General features: G+C 42.5%; 1 protein-coding gene across 1 annotated transcript in view; it reads left to right on the top strand.

The window, feature by feature from the left end:
* Nucleotides 1–20096, top strand: part of LOC117874764 (monocarboxylate transporter 10-like) — a 52801-nt gene that overhangs the window by 4586 nt on the left and 28119 nt on the right. The window contains exons 4-7 of the mRNA XM_034765228.1: nucleotides 2193–2408; nucleotides 5287–5496; nucleotides 9201–9352; nucleotides 11637–11799. Coding sequence (XP_034621119.1) covers nucleotides 2193–2408; nucleotides 5287–5496; nucleotides 9201–9352; nucleotides 11637–11799 — 741 coding nt within the window. The remainder of the gene's footprint in view (nucleotides 1–2192; nucleotides 2409–5286; nucleotides 5497–9200; nucleotides 9353–11636; nucleotides 11800–20096) is intronic.

Raw genomic sequence — 20096 nt, 5'->3', positions numbered from 1 at the left:
AGTTAAATACAGTGACATATGAAGATTTTTTTTTTCATTGAATACCACTTTAGGTCTCCCATGAAATTACTGCTTTCTGGTTTTCTTCTTCTCATTGAATATGTATGTTTCAAATTATTTTTCCCAAATGTGTTACATTTTGCAAGCTGAATTTTATTTTATAATTTTCTGTTAATCTTTGGTAACCACTTTTGGTCCCCCACTGTATCGTTTCTCTGTCCACATTGGTATTTGGAATGTCTCCTAATGTAGTACCACCTACACATTTCATTAAGGTGTTATTTACGCTCACTTCTATATTATTAATGAAGATATCAATTAAGCCTGACTCTAATGTCAACCCGGGCAGCAGCCAACTACACACCTGCCTCCCTAAATGGGTAAATTGCTATATTACCTTTTGATCTGTTCACAGTACTTCAGATGATTACCAGCCTATGGACCAGTGTCTGTCCTAGGCTTAGATCGTTTTATCACAGGATTGGGTGGTCATTAAGGATCTGATGGCAGCTCTTTATTCTCAAGTGTCAGTTTCTATGATCCCCAATGCAAGTTAGAGTAGCCTAGGGACAATTTTGTGCTGGGCAGCTGTGATTAGATTCTGATCAGAAAGGGTAGCATAAAGTGACTGGAACTTGGGGAGAGATCCAGTCGCTATGTGTTAGTGCTCATAGCTGAGCCAGTATACATTACATTTTTAATTAGGATTTCATAAGACCCTAAAATCCAAATACACTATATTCTCTTTTCTATTCATCCACTTGTTTTACTATCTTATTAAAATCAGTTAGATTTGTAAGTTTATCTGGCTGTTATAAACTCATACTGTTTATTGCTCAAGGGTCTGTTACTCTCTGGGGCCAGATTGTGCTTAACCCCTGGCCCTGGGCAGGTGCACAAGGGAGGAATAGGGCACAAGGAAGGCCAGCCCCCTCACCCTTATGTCCTCTATGCAGGGGCAAGACACAATGGTACACCTAGTGCAGGTGTTACCTGCTCCTCACCTCAGCGGGCTCCTAGAAAAAAGCATGTAGGGCTTGATCCTGCTCTCATTGAAAGTCAATGATAAAACTCTCACTAACTTCCCTGGGGCAGGATCAAACACCTATAGAGGGGTCAATCCAGTGGTGTCCCATATAGCCCCAACCAATGTTTAACTTGTGGGAATCGTGTAAAAATGAATGATATAACTTCGTTAGAACTTTTTGGTGACTTCTAAATTTAAATGATTGAAAGTTTAATAATGTTCACATTATGGTATTCAATTTTGATCTTATTACAAAAATAAAGAGAAATTTGTGATCAATATACTGCATTATAAATACAGGGGGGTTTTGTTATTACATTTACATAGTGCTAAGTAGTTAATATTCTGGGTGCCTGATAATTTACAACTTCTCACCTTGGGTCACTCAGCCCAAAACAGGTGTGCAGGTAGGCACAAAAGACTACGTGGTATTTGGGAGTTGCTGAAAGTAAGGAAATGTAGAGGGAAGAACATGAAAAATGCAGAAAGAGAGGAGAGGGGAAGAAAGGAAAATGGGGAAGGAAGAAAAACAAAGGGTAGAAGTAGTGGTTACCTGAAAAGGGAACATATTTTCACAGTGGTGGGATTGAGGGTAGCATATAGTCTACATTTGTATCCTGGCCGCTACTGCCTATAACTGCAAGTAAAATTTGTTTCTCTGCCTTGAATGAGTTTCATGCCTCTGGTGTAATGTCTCTGATTTTTTACTAGAAGTACAAAGTAAATACTGAATTATTAATTTGCTATATTTGTAAAGTTAGTTTAACACAATGTAATTTAATATATTTTCCCTTTGTGAAAGATTTTAAAAGCTGTGATTTAAGCCACCTTGAGCTACTTCTGCTATTATTTCTGAAATTGCTTTTAAATGTTAATAACATGCACTGGTATAATAATTAGAAATTTTAAACAGAACCTTGTGAAGTGCTGAGGCTGCAGTGAAAGTAGAGGGCACTTAGTACCCACAGTATCCAGTATTTGATGATAGAAGTACAAGTATACCTTGGAAGTAGTAAGTATGTACATCCTCAACTGGTAAAAATGTCAGCATACATGCATTGACTATGACAACTGACAGAGGTGGAGTATCTGGCACTTAATCTGATGTCATTGTTACGGTTTTATTTAATGCATTTAATTGCAAAAGTATATTTTTCTTTTTCAGCCTGGATTGGATCAGTCAGTTATGGTTTCATTATGATTTTTGGTCCCGTTTCTGGAAAACTTTTGCAGAAATATGGAGCCATCAAAGTAGCAATATTTGGAGCTCTAGTTGTCATGTTAGGTGTTGTTTGTTCCTCTTATGCTGGTGATATACGTGTTCTGTTTTTAACCCACGGAATCCTAGTAGGTGTAGGATCAAGTTTTGCTTCTACTCCAGGTAACTTGATTTTATTTATTTACCAGTAGACCAGGATCTTAGGCAAAAATGTAGCAAGCTACACACAAAATAATTTAAAAAATTAACGAATATCAGTGTTTGGTTTGTTTTTAAGTTCCTCCTTCCATTGCTTAAATAAAAAGTGGAGGATAAAGTTGCATGACCTAATGAAGAAAACACATTCTTCATTCAAAAATATGAATTGGATGCATGCATCTTGCATTTGTGATGGGCAGTACAGTTCTTAAGATATTCCTTTTTTCCATTCTAAAATAATAATGATCATTATATGTGTGCAAGAGAAATTATAATAAACAAAAATTTTTTGAAAAGCTTTGGGAACTAGATGATTTATGGGATTAATAATGAAATAAGTCTTTCCTATCTATTCTGCTATTTCAAATTTGATCCATATTAATATTGATAAAAATCATTAACATTTTACAGTTTTGTGCAGGTTTATGTGAAATGTATTGATATTCTCAGACCATCTACTTGTGTGTGTGTGTGTGTGTGTGTGCACGCGCGTAGGATAGCTCCCTTTTATGGACAGCCAGCCAGTAGCTATAAAATCCCTCTTACTTGCTGTTCTCTAATTGCTCTACCTGTAAAGGGTTAAAAAGTCTCACTGCTATGCATAGGTAAAAGGAAGTGAGTGGGCACTTCCAATGGGAAGGCTAGAACTTTTTAAAATTAAGAAAAAACTCCCCTTTTGTCTGTCTGTCGGGTTGTTCTCCCAGAGAGAGGTGGACAGGGCTGCAGCTATGCTGTAAGAAGCTTGGGCCAGGTATGAAAAAATCATCAGTATCATACCTAGAAACTTCTCATTTAAAAGCCCAGTAAGTAGTTCAGGAAATGTCTAGGAAGACACGATTAGGTTTCTCTCTTTTATTTCTTTATGGCTTGTGGATTCCTCTGTGCTAATCCCAGGTGCTTTTGTTTTGCTTGTAACCTTTAAGCTAGACCTCAAGAAAGCTATTCTTGGTGCTTAATCCTTGTAGTTGCTCTTTTAAAATCTAGCAATAGCCTGAGTTCCCAGATGTATTTTCTTTCTTTTTTTTTAAAATAAAATGTACCTTTTTAAAGAACAGAATTGAATTTTTGTGTTGTAAGAGGTTTGTGCACATGTTGGTTAATTAGCTGGTGGCAACAGCTGACTTCCGTTTTTTTCTTTCTCAGCTCTTCCCGGGGCCCGGGGGGGGGGGGATGGTTTAAAGGGCTTGAGGGTGCCCCACAGGAAGGAATTCCCAAGTGCACCTTCCTGGGCTCTCAAAGTGGTTCTGCATTTGGATTGTGGCAGCATCTACCAATCCAAGGTCAGAAAAAAGCTGTAACCTTAGGAGTTTAATACAAGCCAGTATTAATTTTTAGAATCCTTGCGGTCCCCCACCTTCTGCACTCAAAGTGCCAGAGTGGGTAATTAGCCTTGACAGTATGTATCCCAGGTGTCCACTTCACAAGCACTGACACTGATTGGCATGCTTTTTGGTAGTCTCAGCAGAGAGGCAAAATGGAATTGGATTAGAGGCTGAATGACCTCACTCACCTATGTAGATGGTCTTTCAAAGGCAGGGTTGAAGCACATTGATTGGGCAGTATGGTGAAAATATTATTCCTGCTGTACCAGCTCTGTGGATAGAGGCCTTCCTTTGTAATGTTAATTAAGCATAAGCACTCATTTTGTTTTACAAGTGAAAAAGATTACAAATGTCATGGACTTTTCACAAAGAGCATTAGTATTTTTAAATGGAAAACAATCTATTTAGGAAACAAATATATTTCCTGTTGAATTTTCAATATTGTTTCCTGTTCTAGACTTAATTAGGTTGCATATAGTTGCCAGCATGCAAAACATTCTAATAGATGAAGCTCTGTACAAAATAAGGTTGTCAACCCTCTAGGCAGTAGAGTGTTTTGTGTATTTTGATGAATTTTTAGGTAGCAGTAGCTCTCAACCTTTCCAGACTACCGTACCCGTTTCAGGAGTCTGATTTGTCTTGTGTACCCCCAGGTTACACTTCACTTAAAAACTACTTGTTTACAAAATCAGACATAAAAATACAAAAGTGTCACAGAACACTATTACTGAACAATTGCTGACTTTTTCATTTTATCTTTATGAAATTTTAGTTTGTACTGACTTCGCTAGTGCCTTTTATGTAGCCTGTTGTGAAACTAGCAAATATCTAGATGAGTTGATGTACCCCCTGGAAGACCTCTTCGTACCCCCAGGGGTACATGTACCCCTGGTTGAGAACCACTGACCTAGAGGACTAAACTAAAAAATCCACTAAATCCCACATTGTCTACCATATATATTGTATCGTGATGTTGTAACAATACACGCTGATGTTTCATCATAATGACATTGCAAAAACATAGGAAAGCCACTATTACAATTGCAAAATCACTGTACGTACAAAACTAATGGTAAGAGAATGCCAAATGTTTGGAGTTTGGTGTTGATTCTGAGAAACATCCTAAAGTTCTAATGCTTATCTGGGCATATGGAGCCTTGCTTCAGATGTCATTGTATCCCTCTCCACAAACTGCCCTTGGGCCTCTTCTGTTCATATATTTTAAGCCCAAAGGGACCAATACAATCAGTTAGTCTGATCTCTGTGTAACACAGGCTTCAACCAGTAATTCCTGTATTGATCCCAACTTGTGGTTGAAATAGAGCATTCTGTGTGAGGTTCCCCCTCACTGTCTCAGCCAAGATGCCCCGTCCCTCCCTGCCCTCTCCTTCTGAGAGGGTTGTTGCTTCTATTGCCCTTGACGAGAGTGAAGAGGATAGGGAATAGCTGAATTTAATTTTTTTTAATGTAAAACAATTTTTTCCTTTTCAACTTTTCACATTTTTATTTGTTTTTGATAGGCTTGATAATGGTGAGCCTTTACTTCACCACAAAGCGTTCCTTTGCAACTGGGATTGTGATGGCTGGTGGGGCAGCAGGAACTCTGGTACAGAATCAGGTGCATCGATACCTAATCAAGGCATTTGGATGGAGAACTAGTCTGCGTGTGTATTGTGGAATTCTAACAATATGTATTTTTGCTGGGTTTGCATACAGACCACTTGAAAAACGTATGTCACTCTTTTTGAAATTTTGTTAAAAATTAGATTAGTTTTTGTTATTCCTGTGTTTCTGTTATAAAAACACAAAATTCTTCATCAACTGATATGCTTTCTAACTAGGGTAATTCTGGAAAATATGAAACAGAGGATATAATCTTGTGAAACAGAAAAAGTACTAACACTGAGCAAATCTTGAGGTCCTTGCTCATTTTTCACCCACTGTCTACTTAGCTTGACTCCAACAGAAGTCATAATTTTGGTGTTCAGATTTTAAAAACTGGATAGTAACAATACAACAGTCAGAACTAAAATATGTTGGGGCTTCACATTTTTTCATGGAAATTCTCTTCATTTAATTGTGATACCATAGGAAATGTGAGATTCCTCTTATGTTTTCTCTTCAAGCAAGCAGCTCCCAACCAAGATACATACATTTGCAAAAACTGCCAAAGATCATGCAAATCTCAGATTGGCCTATTCAGTCACATGAGACATTGCAAAGCATCTACAGCATAGGCTGCAGTTTCCACCGTCTCTCGCAGACGAAAGGAGGCCAGCAACTTATGTTTTGCAGATCAGCAGTCTATGAGGGCAGTTATGCTTTCAGTTTGGATTGCTTTACACAAGTATTTTCACTCTAGGATCCATAATGTTATAACTTGCTTAACTTTTATGATTTATTTCTTGATTGTTGGCTGTTACTTGAATTATATTTGAATGTTACTGACTCTTCAGACTATTCAAGTGGTTAAAAAAGAGGCTTTCAAACTGTGGTCTGTTGCTCTTGTTCTCCATCTCACATGTGGCTCATAAAGAGTTTCTGGGTTTGTGGTTGGTTTTCTTTAACAGTTTAAACTTAGATTTTTCAAAGCAACCTAATATAGTATCTCAATCCCATTGAAATTCAGTAGGATTTGGGTATCTAAACCCCTTAGGCTCCTCTGAAAATACCAGGCTAAATTAAAAAAAAATTAAATTAGACATTCAAATAGAAACTTAAGTCTGAAAGAAACATCCATAGTTGTAGCGAGCAAAAGAGGGAGAAAGAAAATTCAGAGCTGGGATGCTTTCAGATTTAGCTTAAATATATAAAGCAAAATTGAAAGCTAATGAGTTTCCAGTATTAGCTCTTTAATTGTAATAGAGAGATGGTAGCTGCTCTATTAAAATAGTTAAAATGATCTTTCCCTTATAATTCCAATTTTCATTGTCCAAATTCCTCTAAAAGAAAACAGTTTCCCTGAAATTTCACATACCACATCTGCCAGGTTTCTGGGATGTTGGGAAAAACTCAGAAAAACTTTTGAAATTATGGTATTTTAAAACTTTCCCTGCCATTGAGATTTTGGAAAAAATCCTAACTTTATTTGAGTCATCATATTACCATAATCTTTGTTTTGTTTTTATGTTTGACATTCTGAAAAATGTGTGTTTGGATCGGTTAATGGGACAGTTGCAAAGATGTATACTGTATGCCGGGAAGGTGCTAACTAGAAGCTCATTAGAGCAGGGATAACAATTAGTAGTTCAGGAACACTCTCTGTAACTCTGCACGGTCCAGCCAGGACACAAAATCAAGAAGCTGGCACAGGTCCTCACTCAGTCAGCAACAAGGAAATGGATCACTGATTATCTTTCTGTATTGCTTACAAGACACTTGTAATTAAGGACTATTTGCTTTCTTCCCTAGCTAAGCAAAACAGCCTTTATGTACTGTTTTGCTTTATTTTTGCATAAGGTTGAAGACAGCCCTTATGAGATGGTATATTGGGCCAGATTAGAGAAATGGTCTACATAGAGGCACCTGTGCTTTCAAGTGCCAGGATATAGGTTTTTTTTTTTTCTTGTTTCTTCACTTCTTTTGTTACTTGCAGCTCTAGCAAGGCCATATTTATTCAAAGCTGTTTTCACATGTATGTTGAACAACTTTTAAAATGATTTAAAATGTTTACAAATATAAACTGACTTGCTGCTGACTCCAGATTGTGCTGTTGCATCTGCTGAACTGAGTGAGGGGTATGGAGGGTAACAATCCAGGTGGGGAAATTAAGAGGAACTTGGAACTGGGAGGAACTGTGGGTTAGGAGGCTGGGGGAACACATGAAGATGGTAGAGAGCAATGCTCCCCATTTTTAGAGTAAGGAGTAAATTTCAGTTTTCTACTCCCATCCTCTTTGGCCACTTAGCGACTAGGGGAAAATGCAGGATATGCACATAGAGCTTAAATTTATAATCATCTGCACAAATGCAAAATGGGAAATGACTGCCTAGGAAGGAGTACTGCAGAAAAGAATCTGGGAGTTACAGTGAACCAGAAACTAAATATGAGTCAGCAGTGTTATACTGTTGAAAAAAAATGAACATCGTTCTGGGATATATTCACGGGAGTGCAAAGCCAGACATGAGAAGTAATTCTTCCACCCTACTCAGCACTGTTAAAGCCTCAGCAGCAAGTATTGTGTCCAGTTCTGGGCACCACCCTTTGGGAAAGATATGAACAAACTGGGGACAGTCCAGATGGAAAGCAACAAAAATGATTAAAGATCTAGAAAGCATGACCTATAAGGAAAGATTTGTTTAATTTGGAGAAGAGAAGACTGAGGGAGGGGACATGATAATAGTCTTCAAGTATGTAAAACATCAAGAGGAGAATGATACATTTTTCTCCTTAACCACTGAGGAAAAGACAAGAAGTAATGGGCTTAAACTGCAGCAAGAGAGATATAGGTTAGATAATTAGAAAAAATTTCCCAACTGTAATGGTAGTTAAACAGTGGAACAAATTACCCAGGGAGGTTGTGGAATCATTGTCATTGGAGGTTTTTAAGAACAGGTTCGACAAACACTGTCAGGGCTGGTCTAGTTCGGTGGTTCTCAACCCACAGGCTGCATGCGGCCCAATTAGCACACATCTGCGGCCCAGCTGTGTGCTAAAGGCTGTAAGGCCTGTGTGGTAGGGTCCGAGCTGCCAGGCTTCCCTGCCGGTGCGACGAGGTCTGGGTCCAGGGTCCTGGCTGCCCTGCTGCCTGGCCTGGCATGGTCCGGATGCTGCCGAGCTGCCCTGCCCGGTGCGGCGGGGTCCAGGGTTGCCAAGCTGCCCTGCCCGGTGGGGCGTGCCGGGATCTGGGGCCACCAGGGCTGCCCTGCCACGCAGCCCCGCAGTGGGGTCTGCTCCTGGCCCCACTCTGTGGAGGGGGTCTCTGGGCGGGGGGCTGGGGTGCTGGGCATAGGGGTCTGTGAGGAGTTGGGGGGGCTGCTGTGGTTCTCAACGTGTGGCCCAGGTAACACATTGTGAGCCACATATGCAGCTCACAATAATAAATTGGTTGAGAACCACTGTCCTAGATAGTACTTAGTCCTCCTCAGTGCAGGGAACTGGACTAGATGATGTCTCAAGGTCCTTCATTTCTATGATTCTGTAGGATTCTTCATAACAATTTTGCTTTCCTCAAGTTGTTTGGATCATATACGAGGGCAAAAATGACATAATGTATGTTGGTCACTATAAAATCAGACTTATCCTGTATTGGGCTTGTGTGGGCTTGTCCCATACTTGCATATATACATTCTTTTTCTCAGCATGTAAGAAGAAAATGAAAGAGCTTCTGAGTCCTAGTAGTGAGAGCTCTACTTAAAATATCTATATTATATAAAATGTGTGTAAGTAAATGGTAAATATAATTTTATTTTAATTATTTATTCTTTTCTTAAAGGAAGACATCCAAGTGTTGTTGAAAATTTTCAGACATCAACATTAAGAGGTTTTATTGTAGATCTGAGTTTATGGAAGGATAGTATCTTTGAGTTATGGGTTTGTGCTCTTGGATTAGCAAAATTTGGATTCTTCATACCCTTTGTGCATATGGTAAGAATGTAGTTTCTATATTTTGATTAATGGACATATATATTTGTGATTTTTTTTAAAAAATAAATTTCTGAAATTTCTACTGTTTACCTGTAGTTTAGAAAAGCAACAAGTTTATTGTCAAAAAAATAGAGACTGAATACTAATTAGTAAAGTTATGTATCAGTCAAGCTAACTTCATTAAGACAAACTTCTTCTGTAGTTGATGTTTAATGGCATTTTCATCTAAAATAGCAATATGTCACTTAAGGCAGTGGTTCTCAAAGCCGGTCTGCCACTTGTTCAGGGAAAGCCTCTGGCAGGCCAGGCCGGTTTGTTAACCTGCTGCATCCGCAGGTTCGGCTGATCGCGGCTCCTACTGGCTGCGGTTCGTGGCTCCCACTGGCTGCGGTTCACCGCTCCAGGCCAATGGCGGCGGCGGGAAGCAGCGTGGGCCGAGGGATGTGCTGGCTGCCGCTTCCCGCCGCCCCGGTTGGCCTGGAGCGGTGAACTATGAGTGGATATGAGTCAACAGTGTGCTCTTGTTGCCAAGAAGGCTAACGGCATTTTGGGCTGTATAAGTAGGGGCATTGCCAGCAGATCGAGGAACGTGATCGTTCCCCTTTATTCGACATTGGTGAGGCCTCATCTGGAATACTGTGTCCAGTTTTGGGCCCCACACTACAAGAAGGATGTGGAAAAATTGGAAAGAGTCCAACAGAGGGCAACAAAAATGATTAGGGGTCTGGAGCACATGACTTATGAGGAGAGGCTGAGGGAACTGGGATTGTTTAGTCTTCAGAAGAGAAGAATGAGGGGGGATTTGATAGCAGCCTTCAGCTACCTGAAGGGGGGTTCCAAAGAGGATGGAGCTCGGCTGTTCTCAGTGGTGGCAGATGACAGAACAAGGAGCAATGGTCTCAAGTTGCAGTGGGGGAGGTCCAGGTTGGATATTAGGAAAAACTATTTCACTAGGAGGGTGGTGAAACACTGGAATGCATTACCTAGGGAGGTGGTGGAGTCTCCTTCTTTGGAGGTTTTTAAGGCCCGGCTTGACAAAGCCCTGGCTGGGATGATTTAGTTGGGAATTGGTCCTGCTTTGAGCAGGGGGTTGGACTAGATGACCTCTTGAGGTCCCTTCCAACCCTGATATTCTATGATTCTATGAACTGCAGCCAGTGGGAGCCACGATCGGCCGAACCTGCAGGTGTGGCAGGTAAACAAACCAGCCTGGCCCGCCAGGGGCTTTCCCTGAACAAGCGGTGGACCGGCTTTGAGAACCGCTGACTTAAGGGACAAGGAGCACCATATAAATGGCCCCAATGTTGTGTTCTCTAGTCTGCTTCCCCTTGTCTGGAGTCTTATCTTAAAGCGTTTTTACAGAGGCCTTTCCTCTCCACCTCAGAGGAAAATATTAGACTCATTATTATTATTTATTATTGTTTGTATTATAGTAGCACCTACAGGCCTCAACTGAGATCAAGGCCTCATTGATCACAACAGTAACTTGTGCAGCTTCTACCTCTCAGTGCCATAAAAATCCATCCATGGCTGGGGAGCACTGAGCAGCATGTCCTGTAATTGGTTTGGTGGGCTAAAGAGCACTGCAGAGGCTTGGGTTCTCCATATGAAAGCCTCTTATTTCAAGCAGATCACCTGAGATCTGCAGTTTAGGGAGTAGAACTTCTAGACTCTTCCAGGTGGAGCAGTGGTGGAAACCCTGCCCCTTGACAGAAGGTTGTCAAGGAACAGTTGTGATTTTCCACTTCCCCCCCCATATAGGAATAATCTAAGTGGTGGACATTGTGGGGCAAATAAGAGCATCACATTCTTCATAAGAGGAAGGGTTAATCTCTGATGTCATTAGCTAGACCTCTCTCTTCCCACTGCTGTACACCAGGTGGTTGCTACCCTTCTCAACATAAATTGCAGCATCGGAAACATTTAGGGATTATTTGGGATGAAAGGCACTAGATAAATGTTAAATATTATGCCAGTCCTCTCTCAGAACTGGAGTGAAATCAAACATTATGTCATGGGTAAGCTTACCTGTGTGCTCATGAAATAAAAAAATAAAACAGCTAGCAAGAGAACAGTTAAATTTCAAGCTTCCAAGAGGTTTAAACAATGAGGACAAAAAATATTTTAAAAACTACGAAACATGCAGTATTTTGACAACCTCCTTCTAAGCAGAGTTTTAATTCAAATTGTTCGAAATAATGGCCAAACTCTAAACTTGCACAAGCTAACAAATGTGCACTGTATCATTTGTGATAGATACATTGAATTGATATTCTATTTACAGATGAAACTTGCAGGTGACTTGGGCATTTCTTTGGATGATGCATCATACATTATGGTAGGAATTGGAATAAGCAGCCTGCTTAGTTCTCTTCTATTTGGGAAGATATGTGATTTAGAAAGTATCAACCGCCTTTATATTAACCAGGCATCTGTACTGTCTGTTGGTAAGTCTTACCCTTTCCAAGTAAAAATAAGAATTTTTTTTAAAACTGCCTTTGAGTATTTGAATGTCTCTACCATTTATCCTTCCACCGTATTTAGACGTGCACAGCCTGACTCTCTTGTTTGTTACACCAGTTTCACATTAGTACAACTCCTGAAATGGAGTTGCACTGGCATAAAGCTGATAAAATGGAATGGAGAATCTCAATTAATGGAATGGAGTTACATAATACTTCTCTATCAGTGTTGCATTTAAATTACTGTATTCCTGCTCAGTAGCTAATGTGATGGTAGCTCTGCAAAATCTATTTACTTTTCAAACAGGCATGTATGTTTATGTCCTTTTATTGTTTGTGTCATATATTTTATGCAATAATTTATTAGTTCCTATAGAATTCAGTTTTTTAGACTCTGATTCTGCTGCGCTTATTCACACTGAATAGTTAACTTATTTGCAAATAGTCTCACTGAAATCAGTGGGACTACATATGTAGTAAATTACTACTTAACATGAGTAAGAGTAGCAGTATCCTGGTCTAAATATATATGTTTTCAGTTCACATTTTGTTTGGTTCAGCATTGTGCTGCAATCCCAAAAAGAGAATAAATAAGTAGATATAATCCGACATTGAATTACATTTCTCTTGTCTGAAAAATTCTGCTGTCCTTCCAGTGTTTTGCATTGTGGGAGAATACCCATGAACTATTTCACTTATGCCTTTGTCAGCCAGTGGTAGCCAGTATATGCTGTAAATGGACAACTGAGTCTGAAGAAACAGGGGAAATAGGTTAAAGACTTTTGAGGTCTGGTATTACTTCACAGCATAGGTGGAAGGACAATATTATTTGCAGAATAAAATTGGTTCTGTTCTTCTGCTGAAGTTGACTCTGATAAGACAAAGAGGTAATGGTTGCTTGGAAATGTAGAGAATTAAAATGTTATTTTTGATGTGATCAGATTTTATGAAAAATACATATTTTGATATTAAAATGGTTTATCAAATACTGATATAATGCAGTTATCTTCACAGCAGCTTTCTACACATACACACATAACAGAAAACTGCACTCTCTGCCATCTCAGTCATGTTTTTTTTTTTTAAAGGAAAAAGGCAAATTAAGGGCCAAATCTTGACCTCTGCATAATATCCAAGTAAGCAGCCTTTTAAAAGGAGTTCTCAGAGGATTCTATGGGTCCTTTCAGCAAATTCTAAAACGCAAAGGCTTTTTTGAAAGATTCCAGAGCATGTAGCCAACTGATTCCTTTTAATCCCTGCCAGGACCTCCCTGTCAGAGGCAGACTGTGAGCTATCTCTGATAGCCTTTGGTTACTTCAAACAGATGAGTATTGATTGGTAGTGTGACAAGATCAGGTTCTCAGAAAATCCTCTAGATTGCCTGTCCCTACTCCCACCTCATAAATGCTCTTGGGCACCTTATTTTAAGAAATAAATACTCCAGGATATCCATTTCTTCTTGGAAAGAGAGCCATCAAGCCTATGTCAACGTGCTAAAGAGGAAAGAGTTTTGATAACAGATAATTTTCTGATGGTCAAAAAGACACGAGAGCTCCAGCCCACTCCGATTCTTGAGAACCTAAACCAGTATTAGGTAAAGGAAAAATGCAACATGGTCATCTTAGGAACAATTATACCATTTCTAGAGAAAGACAACTGGCTATGAGATCTGGACATTATGGATACTGTGATGAGGCAAGGCCAGATGGCTACAGTAAAGTAGTGAGGAACAGGTATGTTAGCCCCAGGCTAAACAAATCTCTGGTACCATGGTAACCAAATGGCAGTTGCTCCAGGTTAATCAAGACACCTGGGGCCAATTAAGATCCTTCTAGAAGGCAGGAGAGACAGCTAGATTGATTGATTGGGACACCTGAAGCCAATCAAGGACTGTCTGGAACTAGTTAAAAGCCTCCCAGTTAGTGCCGTATGGGTGTCAGGAGCTATAGGAGGGAGCTGTGCTGTTGGAGGAACGAAGTAGTACGAATCCATATCAGGTGCAAGGAAGGAGGCCCTGAGGTAATTGTGAAGAAGATATTGAGTGGGGGCTGCTGTGGGGAAATAGCCCAGGGAATTGTACACGCCCTATTTCCAAAAAGTCAGCTTTCATAGCTGCTAAGTTTAGGGTCCCTGGGCTGGAACCTGGAGTAGAGGACGGGCCCGGGCTTCCCCCTCCCCTCCCTGATTAATCACTGATACTGGGAGACAACAGAGACTGTGTGAGGGAGGGTTGTTTCTCCTCACCTCCCTTGCTGGCTTACGATGAAAATGGCTCAGTAAACTGTGACCTTGCCTCTAGAGAGAGAAGGGCTATGTGGAGGGTCACAGTGAGCCTCTGAGGCTAGCAAAAATCCGTCAGGAAACACTGGACCCACGGAGTCAAGGACAGAACTTAGGTATTGTGATAATGTGAACATAGGGATACCTTACAAGCACCTGAAGTTTCTCTTTTGTTGTAAAGGAAAAGCATTACTAATGTTTAGCTTTTTGGAGTAGCATTGACACCATGTTTTCACAAAATGTTTGGCAGTAATGGTTGTGACGTTGCACTCCCTATGTTTTATGGATATATGCTTATGAGTGTGAATATGATGTAACTGGAATATGCTTTATGCAAAAGGTCTCTTGTAAGGTATCATAAAAAAAGGTTATAACTTACTGAATATATTCCTCTTGTTTGCATGCATGTATCATTCTTGTATCTGAAGCTAAAAATATGAAGTATAACTCTGAGGTCCTATTGTAATTATGCAAAGTGTGAGCCATTAATGGTGATCTAGAATCTTGATGGCTCCCATTGACTAGGACAATTGGTTGTAAATGATTTATTTATCTGCAAACCTTCCTGTGTACATGTGGTCCAACCCAGGAAGAATGGAGACTAGGGATCTTACAGTGACATGACCATGTCATGTGATACTGGAATCCATCTTAATCCCTGTACTTTTCCATTGATGAGGTGAGGGTTGGGACAAGCACAGACAAAAGATTCCCACCTTGTGCTAAAGCTATAAAAGGGGGTGGAGCGGACAAACGGGGCTGCCAGTCATGAGAAAACCCCTGCTTACCATCTGAGATGTCTGCTGGATCTAACAAAGACTGTACAAGGGAAAGGATTGGGCCCAGACCAGGAAGGAGTCTAGTCTGCGAAAGAAGCTTATTGGAACATCTTTGAGAGTGAGTTACCTGTAATCAGTTTCTTAATGTATTAGGCTTAGACTCGCATGTTTTGTTTTATTTTGCTTTGTGACTTATTTTGTTCTGTCTGTTATTGAAATCACTTAAATCCTAGTTTTTATACTTAATAAAATTACTTTTGTTTATTAATAAACCCCATAGTAAGTGACTAATACCTGGGGGAGCAAACAGTTATGCATATCTCTCTATCAGTGATATAGAGGGCGAACAATTTATGAATTTACCCTGTATAAGCTTTATACAGAGTAAAACGGATTTATTTGGGGTTTGGATCCCATTGGGAGCTTGGTGTCTGGGTGCTGGAGACAGATAACCTGCTGAGCTGTTTTCAGTTAAGTCTGCAGCTTTGGGGGTGTGGACCAGACCCTGGGTTTGTGTTGCAGCAGGCTAGCATGTCTGGCTCAACAAGACAGGGTTCTGGAAGTCCCGAACTGGCAGGGAAAACAGGCTCAGAGGTAATTTCAGCACGTCAGGTGACAGTCCCAAGGGGATCTCTGTGACTGAACCCATCACAGTTGTAACCTATCTGCACAAACTGTAGGTGCATGTGTTCCCCCACTTAGACAATTAGGTTATCAAGGACACTTCTTAGCATTCAAAAAGCCAACACAACAGGGATATTGGATACCCTAGTGTTTATCATAAACTGCCCAAGTCCCATCTTGTCTCCAGTAGATGATTGGAGTACATAGGAGCCCTGTTAGACACAGCTCAAATATTCCTGCCCAGACAGTATCCAAGACATCACCAGATGGGCATTAATATTAAGCAAAAGCCAACAGGTGACAGCTAGGACAATACTGTGAACACTGAATCTGATGGCTGCAAACATATTCAGTAGTAGCCATGGCATATGTTCATAAGAGACAACTTCAGTGACCTCAGTAAAAGCAAGCATCCCAGGGACTCTCACATTGCTTCAGGTAACAGACAGCTTCATAGCCTTTCTGACCTGGTGGCATTCCAGGCACAATCTTGATTTAGAGATGGATTCCTAGATGCCTCCAGTCCAAATCATAGTGACACAGGTGCAGCCACTCTGGAATGGGAAACCCATGCAGAGGGATTACACACTAAAGGAATTCAGGGTAAAATGTTCAAAAGTAATTTGAGTAAGTAATTTAGGACTCTACGTCCTATAACTTTTCAATGAGACTTAGGGTATGTCTACACTACGAGAGTATTTCGATTGTACTTAAATCGAATATGTGGAATCGATATTACAAAGTCGAACGTGTGTATCCACACTAAGGACAGTAATTCGACATTGTGAGTCCACACTAACGGGGCAAGCGTCGACATTGGAAGCGGTGCACTGTGGGCAGCTATCCCACAGTTCCCGTAGTCCCCGCTGCCCATTGGAATTCTGGGTCGAGCCCCCAATGCCTGCTGGGGAAAAAAATGTGTCGAGGGTGGTTTTGGGTAACTGTCATTGTCCAACTGTCACTCCCGCCCTCCCTCCCTGAAAGCGCCGGCGGGCAATCAGTTCGTGCACTTTTCTGGTGAGTGACAGCGCGGATGCCACAACACTGCGAGCACGGAGCCCGCTGCGACCATCGCTGCAGTTATGGCCGTTGTCAACACCTCGCAGCTTATCATCCACCTTTTCCAGAGGCAGATGCTGAGAAATCGGGAGAGGAGGCTACGGCAGCGCGGTGAGGACATGAAGTCTGAGAGTGGCACAGACCTCTCGCAAAGCACGGGACCCTGCGCAGTGAACATCATGGTCACAATGGGTCATGTTGATGCTGTGGAACGGCGATTCTGGGCACGGGAAACAAGCACGGACTGGTGGGACCGCATAGTGCTGCAGGTCTGGGATGAATCACAATGGCTGCGAAACTTTCGTATGTGGAAGGGAACTTTCCTTGAACTTTGTGAGTTGCTGTCCCCTGCCCTGAAGTGCAAGGACACCCAGATGCGAGCAGCCCTGACTGTCCAGAAGCGAGTGGCCATAGCCCTCTGGAAGCTTGCAACGCCAGACAGCTTCAGTCACGAATCACTTTGGCGTCGGGAAATCTACCGTGGGGGTTGCTGTGATGCAAGTAGCCAACGCAGTCGTTGAGCTACTGCTGTCAAAGGTAGTGACCCTTGGAAACGTCCAGGTCATCATAGATGGCTTCGCTGCGATGGGATTCCCAAACTGCGGTGGGGCTATAGATGGAACTCACATCCCTATCCTGGGACCGGACCACCAGGCCAGCCAGTACATTAACCGAAAGGGCTACTTTTCAATGATGCTGCAAGCACTGGTGGACCATAGGGGACGTTTTACCAACATCAACGTAGGATGGCTGGGCAAGGTTCATGACGCTCGTGTTTTCAGGAACTCTGGTCTGTTTAGACAGCTGCAGGAAGGTATTTACTTCCCGGACCAGAAAATAACTGTTGGGGATCTGGAGATGCCTATATTGATCCTCGGGGACCCAGCCTACCCGCTAATGCCCTGGCTCATGAAGCCCTATACAGGTGCCCTGGACAGTGCAAAAGAACTCTTCAACTACTGGCTGAGCAAGTGCAGAATGGTGGTGGAATGTGCTTTTGAACGTCTCAAGGGGAGATGGAGAAGCTTACTGACTCGCTCTGATCTCAGCGAAACCAATATCCCCATTGTTATTGCAGCTTGCTGTGTGCTCCACAATCTGTGTGAGAGCAAGGGGGAGACCTTTATGGCGGGGTGGGAGGTTGAGGCGAATAGCCTGGCTGCTGATTACGCCCAGCCAGACAGCCGTGCGATTAGAAGAGCCCAGCGGGACGCGCTGTGCATCCGGGAGGCTTTGAAAGCTAGGTTCCTCAGTGAGCAGGGCAACCTGTGACTATTAAGTTTGTTTAAAGAGAAGCTGAACCTGCCCCCGTTTCTTTACCCACTTACTGTTGACTATCCTCTCCAGCTACATACCCCGTTCACCCGTCCCCCCTTCCAACACACGTTTAAAAATAAAAGACACGGAACTTTGTTAATGGACACCGTTTTCTTTATTACGCATTTCACGGTAAAGTGTTGAAAGTGGGACGCAGACTGTGGTGGGTAGCGGGCGTACTGATGGAAAGAACGCTTCTAAACTCGAGGAATGACAGGCTTCTGCTAATAGAGTGGTCCGCAGTGGTGGACTGGTTGTTTCAACGGAGCCTGCCACCCCTCCTTTTCGGGACTCTGTGTGTGGGGGCTATGTGACTTTGTGGCTAGGGAGGACGGTTACAGATCCCCTGCTGCATGGCTCTGTGATCCAGGACAAGGACCGCTGCATAAGATCTCTATCTGCCCTCCCCCGCCACAAAGTCACATGCCCCCCCCCCACAGAACATGAAAACCACCTCCCAGACTGACTAGGGTGCCTAGTGACTGCAATGTGTGTGTATGACCTTCTGTTGAACCTGCCCCCGTGTCTGTACCCTGGTAAAGGTGACTGTCCTCTCCAATTACCAACCTCCTTCTCCCCCTTCAAACACAGTCTCCCCAAAAGAACATGATGGATACAGTAATTAATAGAAATGTATCTTTTATTAACAACTACACAGTTAGGGGATGAAACTGGGACGGGGGCTTGGGTGAAGCGGGAAGGAAAGGGCTTATCAATTTTTTGGGAATGAGAGCCTTCTGGTATTTGAGCAGTCTGCAGGGGTGGAGTGACAGTTTTCACGGCACCTGCCGCCCATCCTTCTTGGAATTTTGGGTGAGGGGGGTATGGGACTTTGTGGCGAGGGATGGCGGTTACAGAGAGACTGCAGCGGGGCTCTGTCCTCCTGCCGCCGGTCCTGCAGAATATCCACAAGGCGCCGGAGCGTGTCTGTTTGCTCCCTCATTAGTCCAAGCAGCATTTGAGTCGCCTGCTGGTCTTCCTGCCGCCACCTCTCCTCCCGTTTGCTGTGTGCTCACTGGTATTGAGACACGTTCTCCCTCCACTGGGTCTGCTGTGCCGACTCGGCTCGGGAGCAGCCCATAAGTTCTGAGAACATGTCGTCCCGTGTCCTTTTCTTTCTCCGCCTAATCTGCACAAGCCTCTGCGAGGCGGATGGCATGGTAGGTCGGGAGACATTCGCAGCTGTGGGATGGGAAAAAGGGAGTGAATTCCTCACAAAGATAATTTTTTGTGAACAATGAACATAGTCTTTCTCTGTGAACAAGACCATGCACAGCACCTATCACATGTGCACTCAGGACAAGGTCGAATTTTCAGCCTTCGCATTCAGTGCCTGGGGTCTTGCAGTGGAGATCAGACAACCGGGTCAGGACAGCGGAATTCGGGTAGCAGGCTGACATGGTAAGCCATAGATTTTTGGCTGCTTAAAACTTAAATTATAGCTGTGCCCTCCTTTCACGTTCAAAGCAATGCTCCTATTGTTGGCCAGTTCCTGCTGCTGGCAATCCGGCAAGCATGAACTCTGCCCCTTTCCTACCCCCTCGCGGCTGTCCCCGGGAAAGATCCCTGTATGCTGCCCCTCTCCCGCCTCCACCGTGTGGCTGTAAACCGTCGGTGAGAGTTCTGTAAAGGAACAGGCAAGCAGTCCCAATAGTAACATTCCCCTAATTCTAAGCAGGTCACCATGAGCGACATCACTCTGCTGAGAATTTCGGAGACCGAGAAAGAACGCATGCTGCGTGAAAGCCAGCAAAAACCAGGGCCGTATGCCGCCATGCTCTGCAAGGCAATGATCCCAGAGTACTTGATGATAGCCTGGCGAGGAAAAGTTTCCTACTACAGAGGACACAATAAGGCCGCTCTCCCCAGGAACCTCATGCAAAGGCTTTCCAATTACCTCCAGGATAGCTTCGTGGAGATGTCCCATGAGGATTTCTGCTTTATCCCCGTACATATAGACCTTCTTTTCCAGTAGCTGCACTGCCAAGGACTAAAACGATAAGCGTCTAGGGCAAACAAATCATGAAAAACCCATTGATAATATTCCTGTTCTGTTTAAAATAAATGTTTACATGTTTAAAACACTTACCGAATGATCCTTCCCCTGTTTCAGGGTCAGGGTTAACGCCTGGGGACGATTGGTAGGGGATCTCTGTGAGGGTGATGAAGAGATCCTGGCTGTCTGGGAAATCAGCGTTGTAAGCGCTGTCGACTGCCTTGTCG

The sequence above is a fragment of the Trachemys scripta genome, chromosome 3, assembly GCF_013100865.1.
Source record: "Trachemys scripta elegans isolate TJP31775 chromosome 3, CAS_Tse_1.0, whole genome shotgun sequence".
In the NCBI taxonomy this organism is placed as follows: Eukaryota; Metazoa; Chordata; order Testudines; family Emydidae; genus Trachemys; species Trachemys scripta.
This window is presented reverse-complemented; position numbering and strand designations above follow the sequence as displayed.